Raw genomic sequence first — 26,112 nt, forward strand, 5'->3', positions numbered from 1 at the left:
TTAGCCTACGGCAGCCTACTGTCGCACGCACACTCGCTGTTTATCCAGCACCGGCTTTGGAATGAACGATGTCCACAGACAAGGTAGAGTATGTTGCATGATTTCATGAAAGTATGATGTATTGCGACATCAGAAATGAAGAAAAACAAAATAATGACTATTGTAATGCTTGCCGTAAAGCAAGTCAAATTTGTAGTTTTCTTATGTCTCATTAGAACTACAGAAACGCAACCCGATCTGGCAATCTTACAGTGTGGTAATAGCAATATATAGGGACGCAAAGCGGAGGCATAAGTGCCTTTCACCCTGTTACAAATTGATGAACCACTGAAACGATTTTGGAAACATTATTTTAAGGTAAAAAATGTTAGGCTACATAGTGTTGCTTTAAGGACATTTTGGTGGCTTTTAATCTTGCATCAAATAGTGAACTGCATACTTCATGCAGACTTGCATTTACAAATCACCAGCAGTAAATACTGTGCTAGTACTAGTATTGAACTACAAGAAGCAAAGACAGTTGCAAGCCTTTGATTAGAGTTATGTAAAGCTTTTGATGGGACAGTTAGGTAGATGTGGTGACAACAGCTGCGCTATTGAGGGGGCCCAATTTGATTTTTTTGTCATGGGGCCCAAAATTCCTGGCGGCGCCCCTGTCCCCAACTAAGCAAGCCAGAGGCAACAGTGGCAAGGAACCCAGACTCCATCAAGTGACAGAATGCAGAAATGACTTTGGGAGAAACCAGGTTCAGTCTGGAGGCCAGTTCAAACTGGCCAACGAACAAACACTCTGTGATTATGATTCAGTCTGCATCAAAAGTCAGAAATCAAACATTCATCCAGTTCCTTTTGTTTGAAGATCAGCTTCATCACGCCAGTATGGAGCTGAAGCTGGCCATAGGGTCTGTGCCGAGGTCTGTCAGGTTCTTTTAGTCTTTGATGAAACCTTGAATGTCCATTTCGCAACAATCTGTAAAATGTATGCAATCTTCATACCTGCCTAAACAACAATCCACCATCCAGATTATTAAAGCTACATTAACAATCTGTGACTACATTATAAAAAGAAACAGTAACTCACAGTAGAATAAAATGTATTCTGTGGGGAAAATTGCAGCATAATTACAGAAGGCTAAAACTTTACTCTGAATTGCAAAACGACAACTTGGGCCTATGCCTTACTTTTTTAAAGGAAAACTGTTAAGCTCTTTGCTTAGTCAATTTTATTTCTGTACAAATGTAATTTGAACATTAAATAGTGACATAAACAAAATACAGAAGAACAAATGCACACGATCTAAACTCACAAAAATCTTTTAACTTAAACGTTAACAGACAATAAAAAAAATAGATAAACAGAATCCACGGGTGAAACTATTCTCTCAAATTTTCAATATGAATGTTATTAATTAATATTGCTTGTAAGTAATCATAAAATATTAATAGTTTCAACAAAGAATCTTTTTGGCCTTCTGAGCAACAAAAAGGTTTAAAGAAATGCTTAAGACTAAATTTATTATTATAACTACCTTTGCTCAAGAAACATTTTCTGTTAGAATTGGGACTACATACAAGTTATAAATTTAACTGATTAAAAACAAAAGAAACACACACACACACACACAAATGTACATGACTTCTGTGGTCATCACAGGTATCGGTAGCTGCACAACCTGGCTATCATACTCTCACACTGAGTGTTGCTCACACAATGTACAGCTGAGTGTCTCATCTTTTTGTTGTTTTTTTGTAGGTACCTCACTACAAAAGTTTATGAAAACTTGGCAGCTTGTGGAGGAGGTCCTAAAAACCCTCCAGCCTGTTTGGTGGCGGCACGGGAGGGGGCCAGACCTAACATCTTCTGGATGTTCTGAAATTAAAGGTATTCAGTGGTAAAAGTTAAGGCATGCATTACATAAAACAAACAACTGAATTGAACAGTGTCAAAGTTTAAACTCCTCCCACAAAACTGCTATTACATTTTTACAACTTGGATTTTGCCCCTTTCACTCACAGAAACACTGAAGAAAGAATATAAACAATAGATAAACATTACATAAACATTACCTGTCGAATCGACATGGTGCACAGGATGTAGAGGAAGATGAAGGAACAGTCTGTGTAATCTTCACCAAGGAGGTTACGGTGTGAGAGACCTTGGATATACGACAATGGGACGAATGGAAGTTTGGCCACAACACGACCATCAAAGCTGGAATGGAAAAAAAGCAGCCAGAATGTGTTTAAAAGCACATAAATTAAGTGGCTGGCCATTTCAGGTAACTTTAGCGAATCAAACCACTATTAGCCTAAGATATTATTGAACATTTATAGCAAAGCGCCTGTGATAATGCAACGAATGAGTCTACCTACATGGAATTAAACATGCCCATCAAAGCAGTGAAGCAAAAGCCAATGGCAAACATCGATTTCATCCGGACCTGCAATTAAAATATCTTTAATACAATGCCATTAAAACAAAACTTGTTAGACAGATCACCACATTTACTATGAGAATTAATTAAAAAAAAATAACACAACATAAGAAATATGGATTGGAATAGAAAATATTAGAATACCATAGACAAGTCTCTGTTATTGTTCTTCAGTTTCTCCTCTTGTCTCTCTGTTGAAGACAACATTAGTAATTCCATTTATGTTTCATTGAGGACCAATGACCATGTTGCATAATAATAATAATTGAATTTGTACTAATTGTTAATAACAATATTTTGTTTTATACTTTACTTATAATAATAATAATAATAGCTTTACAATTTCGTTTTATAAGTGTAATAATAAATTTTAAGTATCTTACCAATTTTTTTCTTCTGTTGACGCCCAGCTGATTCTGTAATTGTCTCCTTCTTTTTCTCCACTGGAACATGTTGCACAATTTTAAACAATGGTCACTTGGATTAAATAAATGCAAAAGACACAAAATTCATTCATACAACTTACGTTTTTTACTTTGTTTTTCAACCTCAGCCTTTAGTCTCTTGTATTTGTCTGTGCGGTACACCAGAACCCATGTTATTCCTGTAGAAACAGAGCAAAGCAAACGGTTATCCAGCACGAATTGAGCTAAAGCATTTGTCCTGTATTTGCTGAGCTTACGACATTTTCCTAGACACTCGATACGTTTTCTGACATGTAAACCTGAATTTCAAGATAGCATGTACATACCTTCCGCTAATAATGCTGTGCAAATAGATATGAATACGATTAGAATTGTATCTGCAAACATTGTGCTCATTTTGGAAAAAACGATTAGGAAACTGATAATAATACTAGTTAATACTTTGGTTGGGCGATAACCTCTACTGTAGCAGCGTCAGCATTACTGTGGTGATGTCATCAATGTGCGCCCGGCTTCCTCGTGGGTGCTGAATGTGGTTGAGCTATATATGAACTCATGACACCACATCTCCTACTAGTGGCAGCGACTCGGCATTATCAGCCGGCATGAACGGGACAGAATGACAATTATGATGATGATGATTATGATGATGATAGTGAGCTTTAGGGGAACCCCCCCCAAGCACTCCCCCAGTAACTATGTAGCCTTGTGGCTCACCACCTCTCAGGACCTGAAGTGGGACAATCACACTGACCCCATGCCATGGTGAAAAAGGCCCAGCAGAGACTGAGGAAGTTCAACCTGCCACAGGATCTGCTGATGCAGTTCTACTCAGCCGTCAATGAGTCTGACATCAGAAGACTGGGACGATTCGGACTGCTGAGCAGATTATTGGTGCTCCCCTGCACACCCTCCAAGAACTGCATACATCCAGAGAAAGAGAAAAAGGGGCTCAGAAAATCCACTCTGGATCCCTCACATCCAAGCCACCTTCTCTTTAAACTGTTATCATCTGGGTACAGAGCACCAGAACAGCCAGGGACACGAAAAGTTTCTTCTCTCAGACAATCTACCTCATAAACAGTAAAATGCATGCAATGATAACTATGTGCAATATCACTTACATTTATTTGGCAATACCTTACCTCTTCTTATTCCATTCCCTGCTAATTCTATTTGTATATAGCCTAGCACACCTGTACATACAAATTGGTATATTATATTTATTCATGTGTCTTATTTACATAAATCTTTATTTTTTATTTTACTATCTGTGTACTGTTGTTGTCTTTGTACTGGAAGCTTCTTCTGTCACCACAACACATTTCTTGTGTGTGTAAACATATTTTGCAATAAAGCTCTTTCTGATTCTGATGCTTTGATTAATTCTTCTTCTTTTTTTCTTTTCTTTTTTTTAACCATTTAGGCTGTAACATGGTAAGATTATATATCCAAGGTTATATATCCACATTGAAACAAATATGGCAGTTGTGAGCCTGTGCTCTCGTTTAATTGTTTTTGTAATGTGATGACACTTTATTCTTATTACCTCATTTTTTCTTAATGTGCATTGTTACATTGAGTTATATTATAAACAATTCACTTTCTCGTATAAGTACAAAAATATAAGAAATATAAAGTCAGCAGGACTCTAGTGTTAAAATGTTTAAAGAATTTATTAAAAAACAAAAACATTTCAAACATAATATTTCTAAACCTCTAAAATGATTTAATTTAGCTTTCATATATATATATATATATATATATATATATATATATATATAAAGTTTCAGTCAAATGTTATCACCGACATTTAGATTGGAAAATGGATTACATGACTAAGGGATGATTTGAAAGACACATGGTACTGACAGATATTTGTGGATAGTCCACAAATACAGTAGCCTACACATTGTACTGCTTCATTAATTGTTTTGTGTTTCATACTTGTTTTTGTCTGCTTAAATGTTGCTATCTCTATCTCTCTATCTCTACATACACACACATTATTCGAATTTAATGCTGATTTTTTAAAACTTTTCATACTTTCTTACAATCTGGATATCTAAGAATTCTAACTAACAGATGTAATTGCACACACAAAGGGCAAAGGAAAAGGATAGACACAATTGAAAGGAAGGGGGAGGAGGAGGAGCCGCTGCTCGCCGTGGTTAAATCAGCCCAGAGTCTCAGTGCGCCCACTGACAGCATGGCAGGAGACAGCGACAGCAAGTTGGACAATCAAGCCGAAAATGAGCATGTTGTCAGGCAACCTTTCCTCATCGGGGTAGCCGGCGGCACTGCCAGCGGCAAGGTTGGCATTCTGCTTTACGTTACATGAATATTAGTTATCGTTTGATTGTATGTTTGTCACAGAGATGAGATGAGATGAGATGAGATGAGCGCACACTGACCGCGTGGCTCATTGTCACTGAATCATCAGTGTGAAAATGTATTTTATTCCCCGAGATGGTTTGACAGGTCCAATGCAAAAACGGGCGTGTAGACTTAGCATTTAAGTGATCTTATTTTTATCTATTTTTTTTAATCAAGTTTACGCATTTAGACGAAAGTAAGAACTAATACAGTATGGTAGCCTAGTATTTTAAAACTGAAATACACGTACAGTAAGAATATATTGAGTAGTTTATATCCCTTAAAAACAAAAATGTTGGTCATTTCCCTGTTAGACAGCTCCCACACACCGTCGCCATACAAACACCACGGCGATGGTGGACGTACCAACTTATTAATAAGCATTTAATCGTTACTATTATTTTCTTTTAAAGTGCTCAAGAGCCAGTTTAATTCATTTGCGAAAAATAACAGGATGGATCAGGTGTTGTTGTATCGAAGCAAAATACCACGTCTGTCTTTTGTTGTTAGAGAACAGCATGAAACTTGCGCCGGGTAAATCACCACAATCGCTCTGACATTCCATCAGATTCTGTAAAATCCCATCCGCTGGCGAACACCCTAATTACAGTTTTACTTTACAACGTGGTGTGAGGAAAGTCTAACTTTGCGGTTATAGTTATTATATGTGAATGAATGATGAAGCATTATCCGCTAGGATAACAGTTATAGGCTACAAGCACAAAGAACGGTCTTTGTTTCATGGGCTAATGGTGTGTGTGATATCAGAGAATGAGATAACAGGTTCTATATATGTGTGATTAGCGTTAAACATAAATAACTCCTGAATTTGGACGATAAAGAAGAATAATCGCGGAGCTTTTGTTAGTTAACGTTATTGGGGTCAGCGGCACAGTGAATGTGTCACATCTTACCTCATTTACGTGCGTAAAGGCGGCGTGCGTACGTACGCAGTGATGCGTCAAGACAGCTGCTCCAATGAAGAAGTGTTTGTTTTCGATTTGTTCTAAGTTGTCATTTTAAATAATTATAGATCATATTTTCCCATAATTTTTTTTTGTTTTATTTTGAGAGAGAGAGAAAACCAATGCAAGTAGCTGATGTAATTAATTTTTGAATGACATAATGTATATTATATGTTTTTTTGGTCGTATTTTTCTTTTATGTAGCCTATGGATTAAAACATGCTTTTGTAGACTAAATCATAATTATGTTGACTATGACTTAGTATGCCAATTTCTACTTCTTTTATAATTATGACTTAGTATGTCATTCTACTTATTAATGCCACAATTTTGACTTATTTCATAATTTAGATTTATCTCATTATTATTTCATAATTTCAATTTATTATGACTTGATAGCATGTCATAATCTAGACTTTAGTGTTATGTGTGTGTGCAAGATTTTGTGTTGTGAATGTGTGTGTAACAGTTTTTATGTTCTTATTGGCCATAGTTGCCGGAAAGACCAATGGTAATGAAGTTCAAGTCACCATTTTTATTACAGTGTATTTAATGACCACTCTGTTTAGTCATAATTTAAATAGTCTCTGTACATAACTTGTCTGTTTCTGTCTTCCGTTAGCTTATCTTGTTTGCTTATGTTGTGACTGCTATATCTCCCAGCTGTCAGGTGTGCAGGTTTCTCTCTACCACACTGCTGGAGAACGTGTAGTCTATTTTCTCAGTGAAAATGCTTTGACTGTATAGACTCCCTCAAGCAGAATGTTATCATTCCTTTGGCCATGTAGACACTCAATGTTTTGCCCAGTGCTAATATGTTATGCTCTCCACTCAGGGTGCTGTTTAAGGACACCAGTTTGTTTACATCCTGGAACTGGTCTAGAAAGCAGATAGTTGACTGAAGCAAGTTCGTTTAATGCAGCCATTTCTTTGCATTGAGAGCATACATCCCACTATAGATGCACTTTCCGTAGCATTCGCATTACATTTCTAAACTGCAGCTTAGCTTGTTAGGTACACAAAAATGCTTGGGAATTAAAGTTTGCATGAAACAGAAGTTGTGATATTCTTTTCTTTCCTATTGTTGTGACGTAGAAGTGAAACGGAAGAAAACAATGTAGGGTGGGACTTAATTTTGACCATAATGATTGGATCAATGGATTGTTGTGGTTTGCTATTGCTGATGATCTAATGTGAGTGACAGGTTATCCTGCCCTCACACCGTTAAACAAGCCATCAGAGAAGAGATGTCACTGAAAGAGGCCATTGAGCTTGTGAACTGGGTTGGAAGCTACTTTTGCTTGAGGTTCATAGATCTTGGTCATAGACCTGTACCATCAAATGTCAAAGAAGTTTTTGAGCTCTTTTTTTTCCCTTCTTTTTGCAAGACTTTAACACAGTGGAAAACTAATGGTAGCAAATGGAACCTTGTTACCAGTAAGTGTTACCATTTACCAGTAAATAATACAAATTAGTGCTTTATTGTTCACTGTTCAACATGCTGCTTGTCCATTTGAGTGCACCACTATATTTAAAAATGTGGTTGAGTGTCACCGTCAAAATGGTTTAAGGACCCAGCATGCCAAATTGAAGTTGAAATTTGCTATAAATATAAGAAGAGTTCTTTTCTTGGTGATTGTAAGTTATTGTGAGGCAGGTAAAATTCTCACAAAACTATATGCAACACAAAGTTAATGCGTTTTAATGCACAATTAATGTGTTTGAGCAGAGCTGTGATTATTTTGTGTGTGAGTGACAAAAGTCAGTGCTTTCCGTAACTCTTAAGTCAGAAATGCATTGTGTTTTGAAAGACATGAATGACTTGAAGCAGAGGATGGCTGTTTTTGTTTAACATTTGCTTTGTGTATATGTGTGTAGCTTCTTATATAGGGCTTGGGACAGCTTGAACTGTAGATTATGCTTTAAATGGATTGAGGGACTGGCAGGCAGCATTGCAGCTGGTGAGGGAAAGCTTTGCAAGACATTTTAGCGCATACTCATAGGTTAGATACAGCAGGGTTTCATCAGACTCCGCAGGATTCAGTTGGGGATGCCTGCACTGCGGCCTGTCTCTTTATTGTTACCAATACTGAATATTTGTGTACCCAATAACTGATATACAGAACCGATACATATTATTTCTTTTTTTGACAGTTATAACAGCACTGAACTGAACAAAACTGTTTCAACACGTTTTTTTTTTTTCTGTGCTATAATTCCTGTAATTTCACTGCCTTTTTGCATACATGACAAAACCCACTTAGTAAACAAAAATAATAAATATGGTGAATTATCGGTGAATCCGATATAACAAAACCAATACATGATTATGGAAAAATGCTTAAATATCGGGAAAATATCAGCATTATCGGTCAATCACTAAGTTATACTTTCTGGTCATTCATAATAGTAGCTTATATTAGTCTCTTCTACGTCATACATCAAACGACTTTGTGTCTGTAAGTTTAGTCATTTTTGCAGAGTGTGTATGAACCCTTTCCGAATTAAGGATGTGCTAGAGTATTAATATTTCTCATCATGATTAAGTCAGCAATTCGAAAAGGTACACCATAGACCTTGTACATTTCTCTCTCTTTTGTGCTGGGCTCATCAGGGTGTGACTCCTTCCTCCATATCATGTAATATATCAAATGATGGTGTTCATTAGTAGACTGCCTTGGGAATATAGATCAGTTTTATGAAGATAGTCAGTGAATTAGACATTTTTCAAGGTGCAGCGGGCTGCTGACATTTCTCAGTGACAATGTGAACAAACACCTGTGTGTTTTCGTAACTGATCATGGTTTGTGGGTTTTTTGTACAGGGGGTGTCACCTGTTTTTTTTTTGTGTGTGTGTGTGTGTGTGTGTGTGTGTGTGTGTTGGTAGGTTATAGTCCTTGCTCTGTTTTATCTTTTTAATAGGCATGTATATTAATATATCAGCAAAGCAAGGCCTTTAGGGATTGAAGAAACACAGTCCTGTGTTTATGCCTTGAATGTGGGTGGTGTGATTTTGCTTTATAATTTTTTTTTAATAATAAATACTGCAATATTCCATAAAAATAAGAATATTTTTTTTAATTTCATGGTGACTTTAAGTACTGTTCAAGGTAACACTGTATCAGTTCTTAGTTCATTCATGTTTTGTCATAATGATGTGCGGTTCAGTGAGTGAGTCATATTAATCCAAATGATTTAATGCTAAAACTTTCAATTTAAAAACTACATTTAAAACTAAATTGCTCAAGTCTAGTATTATTATTATTATTATTATTATTATTTAGATCTGAATACAAAACTGTTATCAGTTCCTTAACCAAGTTTAGTGGCCACCCACAGGAATTACACACTTAACCTTGATTTTTTTTGTGTGTGTGTGTGTGGCCATTTTGTCAGAATTTCACAGTTTAAATGAAGATTACTAACTGAAACATGCTGTTAAAGCATATATGTGCTGAACTACAATCCTTTCTTAAATTTTTTTAGTCATCAGTTTGTGGGAAGATTATGGAGCTCCTTGGCCAGAATAAGATCGACCATCATCAGAGGCAAGTGGCCATCCTCAGTCAGGACAGTTTCTACAGGGTACTGACCCCCGAACAAAAGGCCAAGGCTCTAAAAGGACAATTTAACTTTGACCACCCAGGTAAAAGAGCTTGAAAAGCTCATGTTACATTGATATAATTTTAGTTTATATTATTTACATTTTTTTTAAGCTGATTTATGGCTCTTCATGTGTGCTTTTTGTATTGCCAAATAACGATGCCTATTGCAGCATGTTATTGTGAGCAGAATACAGATCAGACCATGACCGTTAATCCAGACTGTGTGTGTGTGTGTGTGTGTGTGTGTGTGTGTGTGTGACTGTCTGCCTGACTCAGCCACCCTCATACACACTCATTCTGCAGCAGCACAAGTGCTTTTTTTTTGTTGCTTTTTCTCGATTTTCCACGTCCTGTAGATCATGAAACCTTAAAACAAATTCTGTGTTGTCTCACTGACCCTCTGTTACTCCATCTCACAGATGCTTTTGATAATGAGTTGATAGTCAAAACCCTGTGTGATATCATGGAGGGAAGAACGGTCCAAATTCCAGTCTACGACTTTGTTACCCATTCAAGGTCAGTTCAGACCCCATTTGAGAACAGTTTAGATATCTTAAAGGGATAGTTCATTCAAAAATAATATTTCTTAGTAAATTCATCATCACTACAAACCCATAAGACTTTGGTTAATCTTCGAAACACAAAAAGCCTAAATTAAATCTGTTCATCATTATAAAGCGATTTTTATCTCGTCACAAGACTTGGATTAAACCGTTCGATTTGTATTTGTTCTACGACTCTTTTATGACCTTTTTGCATCTTCTAAGTTTCCTAGGCTAAACCTCCTAGGTTTCATTCAAAATATTACAATTTGTAATTTAAAGATTAACCAAAGTCATACAGATCTGGAATATGAGGGTGAGTAAATGATCATTTTTGGGTGAACTAACCCTTTAACCTATTATCATTGTATTGTATTGTTTTTATGTGAGAACCACACATGAAAGCAATGTGTAAGAAGCGTGTATTTATTTTGGTGTGCATATTGAGTGGTTCCAGGAAAGTAGCAGTTTCAATACTAATTGTAACTGGTGTTTCTTGTCTTACACTACTTGAGTGCAATGTGAAACGGGCCTTATCTTGATGTTACATAATCTGTTTGTTCAGGTATTTCCTGCATCCTGAAACACTTTTGTTTTCCTTACACATATGCAGGAAAGAAGAGACGGTTGCTGTTTATCCAGCAGACGTGGTTTTATTTGAAGGCATTCTTATGTTTTATTCGCAAGAAATCCGAGATCTGTTTCAGATGAAGCTGTTTGTGGATACGGATGCAGATACACGCCTGTCACGCAGAGGTGTGTGTGGGTTTCATCAAGATCAATGGATCTCAAAAAACATTCATAATGTGGTAGTGACAGGGCTATGTGTTTCTGTGCAATTTGATTCCCATCTTTCAATTCTCGCTCTCTCATCTCATTCCCCTCTGCACATAGTCCTGAGAGACATCAGTGAGAGAGGCCGTGACCTAGAGCAAGTGCTAAGCCAATACATAACATTTGTTAAGCCTGCCTTCGAGGAATTTTGTCTGCCAGTAAGTTTTACACTTTCTACCATGTATGCTGACCTACTATTTGGAATTAGTTTTTATTTATGCATGTATGTATTTATTTTATTTCTTAATTAATGGTGTTTACTTTATCAATTCACACACACACACACACACACACACACACACACACACACACACACACACACACACACACACACACACACACACACGCTACCATTACCGTTGCCATATATTTTTCATGTTTTTGAAAGAAGTCTCTTGTGCTCACTCAGGCTGAGAAATGCAGAAATTGGATCAGAAATACAGTAAAAACAGTAATATTGTGATATCTTATAATGAATTGCAAAACAACCTTACAATTTTTTTGTACCAAATATATTATAAATGGTCCTTCTATTTTGTTTTTATATAAATGGAAATTAAATATAAATTTTTATTTATTTAGAATATATGTAAGGATCCTTTATTTGCTCCATTTAATTTTTTTCATTGATATACGGATCCAATATAAGTCTTTCAGGTTCCGTGAGAATGTATTTCTGACATTCTTTTAAGAGGAAACAGGTGGTGAAATATTTGCCCAGTGGAATGTTGTTGTTGATTGTCATATTGAATTTGTCTTTTCAGGGCTTCTCATTTTGTTTTTCTTCATTTTTTTTTTCTTTTTCCCTCAGACAAAAAAGTATGCTGATGTGATCATTCCAAGGGGAGTTGATAATCTGGGTGAGATTTTGAATGTTTGTCCAAATGTGCTATTAGATTTTACCATGAAATAGAGGAGATACAAACACCTGGAAATGGAAATGTTTTGGAACGGTTTATCATATACATATATTGTTTTGAAAATAGGAATGTTTGAGGGTGCCTATCAAGGCCAGCACTCCAAAACACAAAATAATTTTATCACTTGTTTCACATGTACTAGATGTAGAAGTACTTCTAGTACATGTGAAACAAGTGAAAATGTTTATATATATATATATATATATACACACACACACACCCCAACATACTGTATATGACAACTTTTTATGATAAAAATTAGTCATAAAAATTGTTTAATAAACAGTGACTTGTAAACAATGTAAAGTTGTTTCTCTCTCTCTCTCTCTCTCTCTCTCTCTCTCTCTCTCTCTCTCTCTCTCTCTCTCTCTCTCTCTCTCTCTCTCTCTCTCTCTCTCTCTCTCTCTCTCTCTCTCTCTCTCTCTCTCTCTCTCTCTCTCTCTCTCTCTAGTTGCCATAAATTTGATAGTGCAGCACATTCAGGATATTCTGAATGGTGGCTTGAACAAACGCTTAAATGGATACCTCAACGGCCACAACACACCGCGTAAACGGCAACCCTCAGAGTCCAGCAGCAGGCCACATTGACCAGCCCTATACCAGGACATCAGGGAATTCAGTAGAGAATGAATGTTTGAAGGATGGATGCAAGAGAAAAAAAGGATTGCTTGTGCATTTTTTTTTTATTTAAATTAGCCAACATTGTATAAGACAAAAAGAATCACGAAAAACTCAAGAATTTCAAAGACTGCCTTTTATTTCATTCTACTTCCTCCTTTGTTTTTTGTTTTTTGGACTGGCTACACTTGATGTTTTTAGGAGTTAGAAAGATAAGCTTCTAGTTCTGTGATTGTTAAAGGTCAAAATGGATATTTCCTCACTATTTATTTTAGCAATTTATTTTGAGAGTAGGTTTGTTGAATAAAGGGGGGGATGCAAATAATTAAATATTTCATGACTCCATGGTAATGAGGACTGAAAATAATGTTTAAAAAATTATTATTATTTTATTATCAGAAAGGACTACATTTGTAAATGTATTTAAATAACCTTTTATGTTTTTTGCATCCTTGGAAAACCCTTTTGAGGCCAAAAACAGTCAATGTTTTAAAATTCCTTTTTTTCTTCTTTTTGTTTCTTGGTTGTCAGTAATGGAATAAGTTTTTAGTATTCTGGCATTATTGATATGATGTCCCTAAGATCAGTATTTCTTGCTGAAGGATAAACATTTATTCCTCCATTTCACTTGAACAATTCAGGCAGTGTTGCTAGGTCACAACAGGCCTCTCAGGGTGTAGTTACTACAAATGAAAATATGAACTCAGTTTTATCCTAAAAGGAAAGAGAAAGAACTGTATTCTACATTTAATATAGAAAACAACAGAGGCCACAACTCTAAAATAAAGGGCAGTTATCAGGCTAACTAAGCAAGACTAAATTTGCTTTTGTTATGTCCATATATATTGTACACTGAACTGCAATTGAATCACGTTTGAGTGTTACATACAGTGGCCACCCAGACTCCTGGCACCTCTAGAATATTTACAGAGATGCCAACTGATCCTCATTCAGAATGGTCATGTACTTAAAAACCAAGTCCAGTGGTTGATTGTGCAGTGTTAGCATTAATAGCGATCTATTTGTCAAGAGATTTATGTTCCTATACTATCTACTGTATCCTTGACTCTAATACTGCAATTTGACACTCAATTTATAATTCTCTTTAATTAGACTTGTGAGAAGTATTTATACAAATGGAGATGCTTACTTGAATGGAATTCTCTGATCCTTTGGATGCTTTTTCCCATGTTTTCTATTCTTTCTTTCTTTTTATTTTTATTTTTTGGTCAGTTTTTAAACTAGTCTAACCATTATTTAATCTGTGTTCATATGTGCCCAGACTACCCATAATATTTACACCATGATGCCACTTTGACAAACTCACCAAAGAGTTAACTTTGTGCTTTTCAGCATATGTGTTCACAATTCAAGCAGTTTAATTTTTTTTATACGCAATACATATTTTCCCTTGTAGCTCAGTTTTCTTTATTTTCGAGCTACAAAAAAGCCAATTCAAGGCGCTCTGAAATCATGCAGAGATGTGAACCTGAACAATCCAACCTTTAAACCCCATATATCTTCTCTTTGATCTTGAAATCTTATCTACCCTTTGATCTTGAAATCTTTCACTTAAAATTGGTTAATCATTGATCTGCGTACTGTTCTTATTCAAAATAGCGTTTTATATTTTATTTATTCTTTCACATTGCTGCTATTATACAGGGTGACTCATCTACAATTGTATGTAGAAAATTCTAAATGATCCTTTATTGAATGATGTGAATATTTATTTGATTGAATATGATTGATTCTCTTTGACGTCATCTAAACATCAGGTTATTACATTTAATCATCATCATTTATACCTGGGCCAGATGCAAAAAAACTCATTTTGCAAATTGAATACTTATTTTGTTGTCAAAGGCATTCTCACCCCAAAATTGCACAAGTTATTACAAATCTTTTGTTGACGTCTGGGCCTTAGTCTCGTTTAGGTATTATATGTGTGATTCAATAAGCATGGTCATAAATGATTTTGAGATGTCTTACCAGATGCTTCTCAAGAACCAGTTTGAAACCTCTGCAACAAATTTTGTGCCATCATAGCATTTTTGCGTGTGAAATTACAGACTGTTCCTTTTTTTTTTTTACATTGGCTAAATATTGTAAATATTACTTTTCTAGATAACACTTGGTTGCTCAAACATCCAGGCTGTTGAACAGAGATATTGATACCTCTCGTCAGGGTTTTGATATATTAGCACAGATTTAAACACCAGCTTTCAAAAATGCAGTACACCTTACAAACAATTATTTTCACTGAACCACACAGTTCATCCCTGAATGAAATCATGATTTCATCTCATTGTCATCTTACCAACTTGCACACCCAGTGTGTAATCCTACTTGACTGAAATTGATGCAAATACAACATTGTTTTCACTGAAATTTGTGGGATTCCAAAGATTTGAGATATTGTCATTGTTTAATGTGCAATCAATTAGTTGGATCCCACACTACTGTCTGTGATTATAGTTAATACTGATTTTTCCAGAATATGTGACCTATTTATGTTGACATTAGAAAGAAATCCTAGTCTGGAACATTGTCTTGTTGTGAAGAGGAGTGGTTTTGGAAGGGATTTCAAAAAAGGGGTGTTCTGCATGATGTATCATAAGCCTATATGTTCATTATTGATGCCTTTGAGTTTTGGTGCTTGCAAAAGGGGTGCAAAATGCAAAGAAAGCCAAACCATACTAAAACTGGAAAAGACTGCATGCTTTTGTTGTTGGACCAAATAGAACTACAGTTGCAAGGCTTTAAAACAGCATTTCTGTGACATTGCAAGGAGTATTAATAATACTTTATCTTAAAATGTTACTCTTGAAGCTGGATATGGGCTTTTTTTTTCCTTTTTAATGTCTCTGTGGTTTAATAAATCCATGACAACTGTATCATCATGTATAACATGCATAACAAAGTGATTGACAGCAAAGCTGAATAAAAAAGTTTTTGTACCCACGTTCATTGCCTCAATTCAACACATGGACACCTGAGTGCTGTAGTAACATTTGCTTGCATGAGAGAAAATAAGTCTGTAAATCCCTCTCTTTTAAGAACTTTATTGCAAGCTGGACAGAAGTACACAATGGTTTAGATTAGAACAAAGACAACATGAAAGAATACAGCAACACTAATAGGTTCATGGGGGTCATGTTGTGCTTTTAGTCAACTGCATGATTTAGGCCCAGTTGCAAAAAAAAAAAAAAAAAGCCGAGGTGCGGCATCATCATTATGCGACCGGTGCGCGACGTCACACCGCGACCTGCAGTACGCATGCGATTTCTTATTGGTCGTTGAAGCTAAAGCGTTTCATTGAAGGAAGTGTGTTCGTGCGGTAATTTAGATATATATACATCTTTACTGTGCAGTTATGTCCACGAGTGACTTTTATTTGAGGTACTATGTGGGCCATAAAGGTAAATTCGGCCACGAATTTCTGGAATTTGAATTCAGACCGGACGGTAAGCGAGGCGCCAACTTTAGCTTGCTAAATGCTAACAGCCTTTCTATTGAATTCTAAGCTTGCTTTCATACCTGGCCGAAAACATTTTTTTCCATCTGTTTAAACCTGTGTTACTTGTCAATTTGTTTAGTCATGACAAATTAGTGGGTTTGTTTCTGTAGATAAACGAATTAACATGTTAAACAACATTTTAAGTGCTTAACTGCCAGTCTGATGTCTTGAGTTTAATTAGTTTAACTTGATAATTGTTGTTTTTATGATAGAATATTTCAAAGTGACTTAAATATTCTCATAAGTAGCTTTCATGTAATATGAATAGATCGTTTTGTTTTCATTCAGGAAAGCTGAGATATGCAAACAACAGTAACTACAAGAACGATGTAATGATCCGAAAAGAGGTAAAGTCAGCTGCATGGTGACGTAACATACAATATTTTGTAATTTGCAGCATTTTGAATAGTAAAATGTGTAACTTACAAGATTTTCCCTCTTTCAGGCTTATGTACATAAAAGTGTGATGGAAGAGTTGAAGAGAATCATTGACGACAGTGAGATCACAAAAGAAGATGATGCCTTGTGGCCCCCTCCAGACAGAGTCGGCCGACAGGTTTGTAGGAACATATATTGTACAATTTCTTTACTCTTGCTTTGGTCACCATGTGAGGTGTAATACTCAGCATCCTAATTGCTCTTCTTTGTGCTTCATAGGAACTGGAGATTGTCATCGGTGATGAACACATTTCGTTCACAACCTCCAAAATTGGATCTTTAATTGATGTCAACCAATCCAAGTAAGTCTATTTCATGGATGGACTCTTTAGTTCATAAACAATCTCCTCTTGATCTCTTCTGCACAACTGTCTTAAATCTTGAAACATGGCATTTCAGTAACACAAATTATTTATTGTAATGTACTGTAGATCTATTCTGCTTCATTTATTTAGTATTGTCATGCATTCTATTGCTTTCCCTTTTATATTCTCAAGCAATGCCCCACTCTGCAGTTTTACTGTTTGTAATGTGTATTACAAGAGTAACATTTGCAATCTTGCTCTTCAGGGATCCAGAGGGACTCAGAGTCTTCTACTACCTGGTCCAGGACCTCAAATGCCTCGTATTCAGTCTCATCGGCCTCCACTTCAAAATCAAGCCCATCTAACTTGCATAGTTGCTTTTAGTCTGGATGAAAGTAATGTTTTAGTTTATTGTTTGACTTTGAGCTATTTTCAACATTTGTATATTGCTTTGTTTTGCTGTTTTTTTTTTTTTAAATAAAAACTTGTTCAACTGTTGATGTGCTTCATATTTCTTAAACGTACAAAAGATCTTTTCTACATCTTAATGGTATACGTATGAGTGTAAGATATACACACTTCTGGTCCTTTATGCTGGCCAAGGCTGCATTTATTTGATTAAAAATACAGTAAAAACAGCAACATGCATATATTTTAAAATGTAAGATGGCAAATCTGAATTTTCATTACTCCAGTCTTCAGTGTCACATGATCCTTCAGAGATCATTCTAATATGCTGATTTGATGCTCAGGAAGCAGTCCTTATGATCAAGTTAATGTTGAAACAAGTTGTGCTGCATTATATTTTTCTGGAAGCTGAAACTTTTTCACAATTCTTTGATGTATAGAATTTTTTTTTGTAACAATGTACAAGTCTTTGTCACTTTTGATCAATTTAATGCATCCTTGCTGAGTAAAAATATTTCTTTCCAAAAACGTTTTACTGACCCCGAACCTTTGAATTTTAGTGTATGTAATGCACATAAACATACATATGTGGCAGAACTATTTCATTCTGCATGCTATTTTTATTAAGCTTTATTACAATATTTACAATCACAGTATTCATTATTTTCCATGTTCTTACATCTTATAAGGCACATCTTTCATCTCGTCTTTTAGTTATTTGTATGCTACAGGGATTCTGCATTTAATGAAAAAAAATAAAAATAATAATTAAACAGTCAGAATTTTGCAGTCCAAAAAACTAAACATGGGGAAAATACACTGCAAAAATTTTAAAAAAGAATAGATTTTAGGATAGAATTGCCTATACCCCACAACCAATAATCAGTTCTCTGGATCAATCACTTTAGTATGAGTTTAAAATCAAGCAGTCACGTTTGTCTATCCACACAGCACAAAGCTTATTAATTCTACCTTAAACCTACAGACCTAATAACATTGAGACCTTATCTAATAAAAGTAAAACATAGTCAAGTCAAGTCAAGTCATCTTCATTTATATAGCGCTTTTAACAATGTAGATTGTTTCAAAGCAGCTTTACAGAGATAAGCGTATAATTTAAGGTAACAGAGATTGTTTCGGCTTTACAGCAGAGTTAAGTTATTTCCATCTGAAGTTAGTTTTGATTGATTTGCTTCCGTCGCAATGATCATTTGTTATTAAATTAGGGGCCGCTAAGACGACACCAATCCCTCTACACAGACTTTAAACGCGAATCTGTGAGAAACGTTGTGGCGTTCACATGAGCATTTAGAATGAGTTCTATAGTTATGTGCGTTTGAATATATGCAGGTTTGGAATTCCCTACAAGCCAAGCCTAAACAAAGTACTTGTCTTTCCCTATAAATTTTGATAAAGAATTTTATTTTATTTTGTTGCTTTGGGGTAGGAACGCGAAACGGATTTTCCCGACAACGCCTTATCTGTAGAGTGGTAGTGGGATCCTCCATAGGGAGAGACTAGTTGGCACTTCAGCACTGCGTTGTCATCGGTCCAGGCGAAGGTCCTTCGTCAGATCTGGATACGGCCTGGATCCGGCAGGCTGCAGGAAAACCTCGGGATAAACACAGACACTAAAATTAGCGTAGATGCCATTCTTCTCATGATGTAACGAGTACATCAGGATTTTTGGGAAGTGTTCCCGGTTCCGGCTGACCTAATCTATGCAGCCTAACATTAAATTATAGAAGTCTATAATGTATTATGTGAAAGCTAGGTCAAAGAGATGTGTCTTTAATCTGGCTTTGAACTGACAGAGTGTGTCTGCTTCCCGGACAATGGTAGGAAGACTGTTCCAGAGTTTTGGTGCTAAATAGGAAAAGGATCTACCGCCAGCAGTCGATTTTGATATTCTAGGTATTATCAACTGGCCGGAATTTTGAGATCGCAATAGACGTGACGGACTATAATGCGTTAAGAGCTCGCTCAAGTACTGCGGAGCTAAACCATTTAGTGCTTTGTAAGTGATCAGCAATATTTTAAAATTGATGCGATGTTTAATAGGGAGCCAATGCAGTTTTGACAGAACCGGGCTAATATGGTCATACTTCCTGGTTCTGGTAAGAACTCGAGCTGCTGCGTTTTGAACCAGCTGTAATTTGTTTATTAAGCGTGCAGGACAACCACCCAGTAGAGCATTACAATAATCTAGCCTTGAGGTCATGAACGCATGAACTAATTGTTCCGCATTTGTCAATGAGAGCATATGGCGTAATTTAGATATATTTTTAAGATGGAAAAATGCAGTTTTACAGATACTAGACACGTGACTTTCAAATGAAAGATTGGTATCAAAGAGCACACCCAGGTTCCTAACCGACGACGAAGACTTAACAGAGCAGCCATCGAGTGTTAGACAGTATTCTAGATTATTACGTGAGGAAGTTTTTTGTCCAATAATTAGAAACTCTGTTTTTTCAGAATTTAGAAGTAGGAAATTACAAGTCATCCAATTTTTTATATCCGCTATGCATTCCGTTAATTTTGTGAATTGATAAGTTTCGTTAGGTTTTGAAGAAATATAGAGCTGAGTATCATCGGCATAGCAGTGAAAGCTAATGCCATGTTTCCTAATGATATCTCCTAAGGGTAGCATGTACAGAGTGAACAGCAACGGTCCTAGTACTGAGCCTTGTGGTACGCCATACTGAACTTGTGATCGATGAGACATCTCATCATTTACTGCTACAAACTGATAACGGTCAGATAAGTATGATTTAAACCATGCTAGTGCAATTCCCGTAATGCCAACATAATGTTCTAATCTATTTAAAAGAACGTTGTGGTCAATGGTGTCAAATGCAGCACTAAGATCGAGTAACACTAATAGAGAGATACAACCACGATCGGATGATAAGAGCAAATCATTTGTGACTCTAACGAGAGCTGTCTCGGTACTATGGTACGGTCTAAATCCTGACTGGAAATCCTCGCAGATATCATTTCTTTCAAGAAAGGAACACAGTTGTGAGGATACTGCCTTTTCTAATATCTTTGACAGAAAAGGTAGATTCGAGATCGGCCTGTGATTGACTAATTCTGTAGGATCAAGTTGCGTTTTTTTAACAAGCGGTTTAATCATAGCCAGCTTAAAGTTTTTTGGTACGTATCCTAGAGACAAAGACGAATTAATGATATTAAGAAGAGGATCTATGACCTCTGGAAGTATTTCTTTCAGTAGCTTAGTCGGTATAGGGTCTAACATACATGTTGTAGATTTAGATGATTTAATGAGTTTAGTAAATTCTTCCTCTCCTATAGCAACGAATGAATCAAATTTTTCCTCAGGGAGACTACAATGCACTGCCTGATGCGATACTGTAGTAGACGGTTGCATAGTTATAATTTTGTCCCTGATATTATCAATCTTATAATTGAAGAAGTTCATAAAGTCATTACTGCTGTGTTGCTTGGAAACTTCTGGGCTTGAAGCTTTATTTTTCGTTAGTTTAGCCACCGTTTCAAATAAATACCTAGGATTATGTTTATTTTCTTCTAATAGGGTTGAAAAATAAGCAGATCTAGCAGCTTTTAAAGCCTCTCTGTAAGCAATAGAGCTCTCCTTCCATGAAATGCGAAATACCTCTAGTTTTGTTTTCTTCCAGTTGCGCTCCATTTTTCTAGCTGCTCTCTTAAGGGCCCGAGTGTGCTCATTGTACCACGGCGTTGGACTATTTTCTTTAATCTTCTTTAAGCGCAACGGAGCAACTGTGTCTAAAGTGCTGGAAAAGAGAGAGTTAAACGTTTCTGTTGTAATATCTAGTTCTTCTAAGCTATCTGAGATGCTGAGATGATGAAACTGATTAGGAAGATTATTAATAAAGCAATCTTTAGTAGCAGAAGTGATAGGTCTCACATATTTGAAACACGGAGTCGGCTTTGCAGCCTTGGCTAAATGCAAATTACACGAGACTAGGTAATGATCTGAGATGTCATCGCTCTGCTGCAGAATTTCAACGGCATCAACATCTATTCCGTGTGATAATATTAGATCTAGAGTATGATTACGACGATGAGTAGGTCCTGACACGTGTTGTCTAACTCCAAATGAATTTACAATGTCTTTAAATGCCAATCCCAATGCATCTTTTTCATTATCGATGTGTATATTAAAATCACCAACAATTAGTACTTTATCTGCAGTCAATATTAATTCTGATAGAAAGTCCGCAAATTCTTTGATAAAGTCTGTATGGTGCCCTGGTGGCCTGTATACAGTAGCCAGCACAAATCTCAAACGTGATTTATCGTTTACACTATATATTTTTACATTAAGCACCAATGCTTCAAAAGAATTATATTTAAAACTTGATTTCTTAGTGGTTAATAATACACATAATAAACATAAATGCACTACATTCAGACCAGCCCATAGGCTAAGTGCTTTAATAAACTTCAAAATATTAAGTGCACTTTCAATGAATGGGTTTTCCATCAAGGACTGTAAAAATGTCTTCCAAGGACTTGTGAACGCACTCAAGGAACTCATGAACATTTCTGGCAGGGTAGCTGGACACATTGCATCCGATCCATTCATCATGGACACCATAGCCCACTCCGAAACCATCAGGCACCACAGGAGCAAACCCGCCCAGACTGACCGCTGGGCTGGTGAGAGTACTGGTGGACAAGATGTTGTGGTTTATAGCGGCATATGCAGGATCCTGGTACAGACTAGGCAGTGCCATTCCTTTGAAATTAGCCAGGTAGCGCATGGCGAAAAGATGGCGATCAAACCCTTGACCTAGATGAAAATACACAAAGAAGCAACAATGACAATGATGAAATAAGCTGAGAGTGAACTAAAGATCTAATTTTGATGCTTCACCATCATGTTGTTCCAAACCTGTGTGACTGTGGAATACAAAAGAATATATTTTGATTTTTTTTTTTGTCCATACAGTGGAAGTCAATGGGGTCTAATGTTGTTTTGAATCACAATAACTTTCATTATATGGACAAAAAAAAAAATCTTCTTTTGTGTTCCAGAGAAGACCGAAAGAGTCAGACAGGTTTGCAATGACAAGATAGCGAGTAAATGATGACACAACATTTCATTTTCATCCCTTTAACTTGCTCAATACTGGTTAAAATAAACATGTCTTGCTAACAAAAAAATCAGTTTTTGTCTCCTAAAATCACAAGACACCACATGAATATGACTGAAAGGTTGTTGAATTGCTGCCCTCACCCATGGCCGCCTCTCTAGTGAGTTGCCCGTGGTATTTGGAGCATTCACTCAACAGCCCCTGTAACTGCTCCACTGTGTGCTGTCCGGGCTGCTGGACGAAGGCCTTGGCACAGCGCTTTGTGTGGATGCTAGCGGGACGGATGGTTTCTGTGCGGCCGTGTTTAAAGGCAGCGGTGCTACAGGACTCGTATGTGGCGACAGTCTGGCCATACTGCCGGAGGAAGCCCATCTGGAAAGCAAGCTGGCTGATGGCATCCGGGCTCAGCTTCTTCTTCTTAAGTTGCTCCTTTCCACCTTTCTTGAACTCCATGGCGTCGATGGTGAGCTTTGACACGGCGGCGTGGAAGTTCTCTTTGGCTTTTGTGATTCCAGCTTTTAACTCTTCGTCAAGTTTGAACCCTATTCGGCGAACTGCAGAGGCAGAGTCCACGGATGCGGGTTGGGAGCCAGGGCCAACCAGAGGCTTTTCCGTGGTGTCCTTGAAGACTTCATTCTGGAAGCGGAGAACGGCCACGCCATCACCCCAAGAGTGCTCAAAATTGATGGCCGCCTGTCCGTCCTTAGCCAAAATGATACTGAAGGACTTGTCATACCAGCGGTTGCAGCCGTCTCCATGAAGCATGTTGTGAGAGATGTGAATATGGTCTCTCATCACCTCCTCATCCAGGCAGAGGCAAAATAAAGCGGTGTCTACTAACTGCAGAGCCTCGCCATTTCCAGCCTCCAGCAGTTTTTGTCTTAAGCCTGCCCACGTGTCTCTATTCTCACTGGTTAGAACACCCAATGGGAATGAAGGAGCTTCTGTGGGGTCTGTCAAGATGTATTTCAGGTGAGCATGAACCTCAGCAGGCTTTATCAGGTTGCCGTCCCGATCCAGCGCATCAAACACATACAGGTTGCCTCGTCTTATTACGAGCAAGTGGCGGCCCTTGTTGTCTGTGAGGAGCTCATCGCGCCTGTACTTGGGTATACGTGTGGAGTTGAAGAGGCGGAAGTACTGGGACATATCCAGAGGATAGGCGTTCACCATGTAGGCTCCAAACCATGAGATGGAGGGGGGAACCCATCGGATCAGCCTCTTGAAACTATCCGTGTCACTTTTGGCGGGGTTAAGGTGAAACACCTCCGGCTCAAGCAAACCAGCACGAAGGGTCTTCATGAACCGGACGGCTGAGCACACCATGTTGGTGGCCCGCACAAGCTGGTCGTTGTACTCAGGTTTGGGGTCAGGGTTAAAGGACATGAAGGGGTTAAAGTTGAGCACAACAGACTCCCGAGCAGACAAGTACATGTCAAACCATGGAGCTGCAAGGTAAAAAGGAGAAATTCATTGATTCATTGAATTGAGGTTACAATTAAAACAAAATTCAATTGTTATTATGTGATATATATATATATACATAGATAGATAGATATAGATATATCCCACCTGATATATAGCTGGTTTGCTTGTTGTTCTTGTCTAAGGCCACAAGTTCCTCATGCAACTGCTTGCCTGCACCACTCTGGAAATCGTGAACTACTTTCTCTGTATTACTGTTGGATTTCAAGGGAACAGAAATAGGAAAATATCAAAAATTAATTCAGATATGAAATGAATGAGTTGATAGCTACCCTTGGCTTATTACCTGTACTGTTCATCATTCAGCAGGGGCCTTTGAGCTGCCAAATATCTCTGTATAGTATCCTCCAATTTTGGGACTGGTAACCTGTAAATATCATGTAAAATGTATTTCGGAAAACAAATTCATTGAAAGTTTTATGTATTTGTCGGTTTTGTACAATATTGTATAATATTTTTTAATGTACTGCTTACATCTTTTGTATTGTTTTACTGCATTTTGAATGGATTTTATTGTGAGATCTTTTACTTGGTATAATTATTTACTACTCTTATTTAAATTCTGATTTTAACAATTTTTTGTTGATGTCCATTCAAAAGAATGGGGTCTGTAAGATTTAAAAAATTTTTTTTACTTTTATTCATTGTGGTTGCATTAAACTGATCATAGTAAAGCATTTTTACACAGTAGTATAAAAGATTTCTATCCTGACCTTAGGAACTTAAAAGAATCCTGAAAACTTGTATCCCATTTCCACAAAAATATTAAGCAGCACAACTGTTTTCAACAATGATGATAAGAAATGTTTCTTGAGCACCGAATCAGCATGATTCTGATGATGAGAATGATTTCTGAAGGATCCTGTGACTTGGAAGTATGAAGTAATGGCTACTGTAAATTAAGCTTTTCCATCACATTATTTATTTACATTTTTTAATATAGTAAAATAATAATTAAAACAAAAAAAAATCATTTTAAATTGTAAAAATAATTTTGTCAAATAGATGCAGCCTTGGTGAGCATAAGAGACATATTTAAAAAAACATTAGAAAATATTACTGACCCCAAACTTTTAAACGGTAGTGTATACAGCATCACAAGCTCAAGACAATTTCCCTTCAAGGACATTTCATTCAATTAAATTGAATTCATTATTAACAAATGCAATTCTACCTCTAAATGTAACACGGACCAATGCCGAGGGAACGAAAATTGAGGCAGGGGGGCGTATTTACGTGTAACACCGTGTCCCCATCCCCTTGCAATCTAAGCGTAGACTTTGCACTTTCACCCACATTCTCTAATATGACTTAAAACTGTCGTATACAAACGTTTTACTTATAGTATTTCCAACTAAAATCCGATTCAACATCACAGACACAATATCAAAGCACAGCGTCTCGAGAAATGAATTCTCTGACGTGGGTTATATGTCATTTTTGTGATTTCAAGAAATGCTCTTACCTTGGTAAACTCTTCTGGTAGTGCATGGTCGGTACGACACTTTTGTGTAAATACTCAATCCCAGCTCCATCCTTACTGCTGTATTTACGTTGAGTGCTCGTTAGAACTGAGAGGGCAGGGTTGTTTCTTAACAGGTGTAATTTACTCCATGCGGAATTATATTGCGTAGAGAGCAGCCCTGCCATCATACAACTTGTAATTTAATTAATTATGAATTGCTTGCTTTTCTTAAATCTCAACTTCAATTCCAAACCTTCTGCAAGCTGGCAACCCACTGAATGAATGCAGGGTGTCTGACAGATACTGTCGCTTTCGGAACGGCCAACAGTAATTAGCTGCCTGTTCTCGCTTAACGTTTCTATTTAGAAAAATATTTCAACAAACCTTAAAAAAACCGGCTTGTTAAGATCATTTTCACTAACGACTTCACAAAAAAAAAAAAAATCCGGTTGTAATATTTAATTAATTACTTCCGCCTCACCAACTTCACACTTTTCAAAATAAAAGTACCTATATAAACCGATATAAACAGGCCATTTATATACATACAATATATATGTAGGCTGATAAGTTGTGCATTTAATAATTAAATTGATATTTTTATAATTGGAACTGTCACAAAACAACAGACAACGTGATATATTTCGCCAGAAATAATATATAGCA

General features: G+C 36.7%; 4 protein-coding genes across 5 annotated transcripts; 2 read left to right on the forward strand and 2 right to left on the reverse strand.

Moving 5' to 3' along the window:
• Window positions 1–340: 340 nt before the first annotated feature.
• Window positions 341–6,169, reverse strand: tmco1 (transmembrane and coiled-coil domains 1). 2 transcript variants are annotated; one of them, XM_079897026.1, is made up of 8 exons: window positions 6,151–6,169; window positions 3,615–3,780; window positions 2,962–3,039; window positions 2,819–2,878; window positions 2,580–2,626; window positions 2,374–2,441; window positions 2,068–2,212; window positions 385–1,870 (listed from the first exon to the last, which is right to left on the reverse strand). In XM_079897026.1, the coding sequence occupies exons 2-8, from the start codon at window positions 3,622–3,624 to the stop codon at window positions 1,772–1,774; spliced, it is 507 nt and encodes a 168-aa protein (XP_079753152.1). In that variant the 5' UTR covers window positions 3,625–3,780; window positions 6,151–6,169; the 3' UTR covers window positions 385–1,771. The 2 variants fall into 2 exon arrangements, with proteins under 2 accessions (XP_079753151.1, XP_079753152.1); XM_079897025.1 differs by lacking the exons at window positions 3,615–3,780; window positions 6,151–6,169 and adding an exon at window positions 3,187–3,376 and having other exon boundaries at window positions 341–1,870.
• On the forward strand, window positions 5,007–15,685 carry uck2a (uridine-cytidine kinase 2a). The gene is made up of 7 exons (XM_079897023.1): window positions 5,007–5,174; window positions 9,688–9,847; window positions 10,226–10,322; window positions 10,962–11,104; window positions 11,243–11,340; window positions 11,994–12,042; window positions 12,554–15,685. Exons 1-7 carry the CDS (start codon window positions 5,070–5,072, stop codon window positions 12,688–12,690), a joined length of 789 nt encoding a protein of 262 aa, XP_079753149.1. The 5' UTR covers window positions 5,007–5,069; the 3' UTR covers window positions 12,691–15,685.
• A 290-nt stretch (window positions 15,686–15,975) lies between these two features.
• On the forward strand, window positions 15,976–17,481 carry magoh (mago homolog, exon junction complex subunit). Its single transcript, XM_079896666.1, has 5 exons — window positions 15,976–16,187; window positions 16,529–16,587; window positions 16,686–16,796; window positions 16,898–16,980; window positions 17,249–17,481. The coding sequence occupies exons 1-5, from the start codon at window positions 16,097–16,099 to the stop codon at window positions 17,346–17,348; spliced, it is 444 nt and encodes a 147-aa protein (XP_079752792.1). The 5' UTR covers window positions 15,976–16,096; the 3' UTR covers window positions 17,349–17,481.
• Window positions 17,482–17,983: 502 nt separating this feature from the next.
• cpt2 (carnitine palmitoyltransferase 2) lies at window positions 17,984–25,925 on the reverse strand. The gene is made up of 5 exons (XM_079896665.1): window positions 25,447–25,925; window positions 24,268–24,348; window positions 24,069–24,175; window positions 22,640–23,944; window positions 17,984–22,192 (listed from the first exon to the last, which is right to left on the reverse strand). The coding sequence occupies exons 1-5, from the start codon at window positions 25,632–25,634 to the stop codon at window positions 21,864–21,866; spliced, it is 2,010 nt and encodes a 669-aa protein (XP_079752791.1). The 5' UTR covers window positions 25,635–25,925; the 3' UTR covers window positions 17,984–21,863.
• Window positions 25,926–26,112: the final 187 nt, after the last annotated feature.

The sequence above is a fragment of the Squalius cephalus genome, assembly GCF_949319135.1.
Source record: "Squalius cephalus genome assembly, chromosome: 16".
Taxonomy (NCBI): Eukaryota; Metazoa; Chordata; class Actinopteri; order Cypriniformes; family Leuciscidae; genus Squalius; species Squalius cephalus.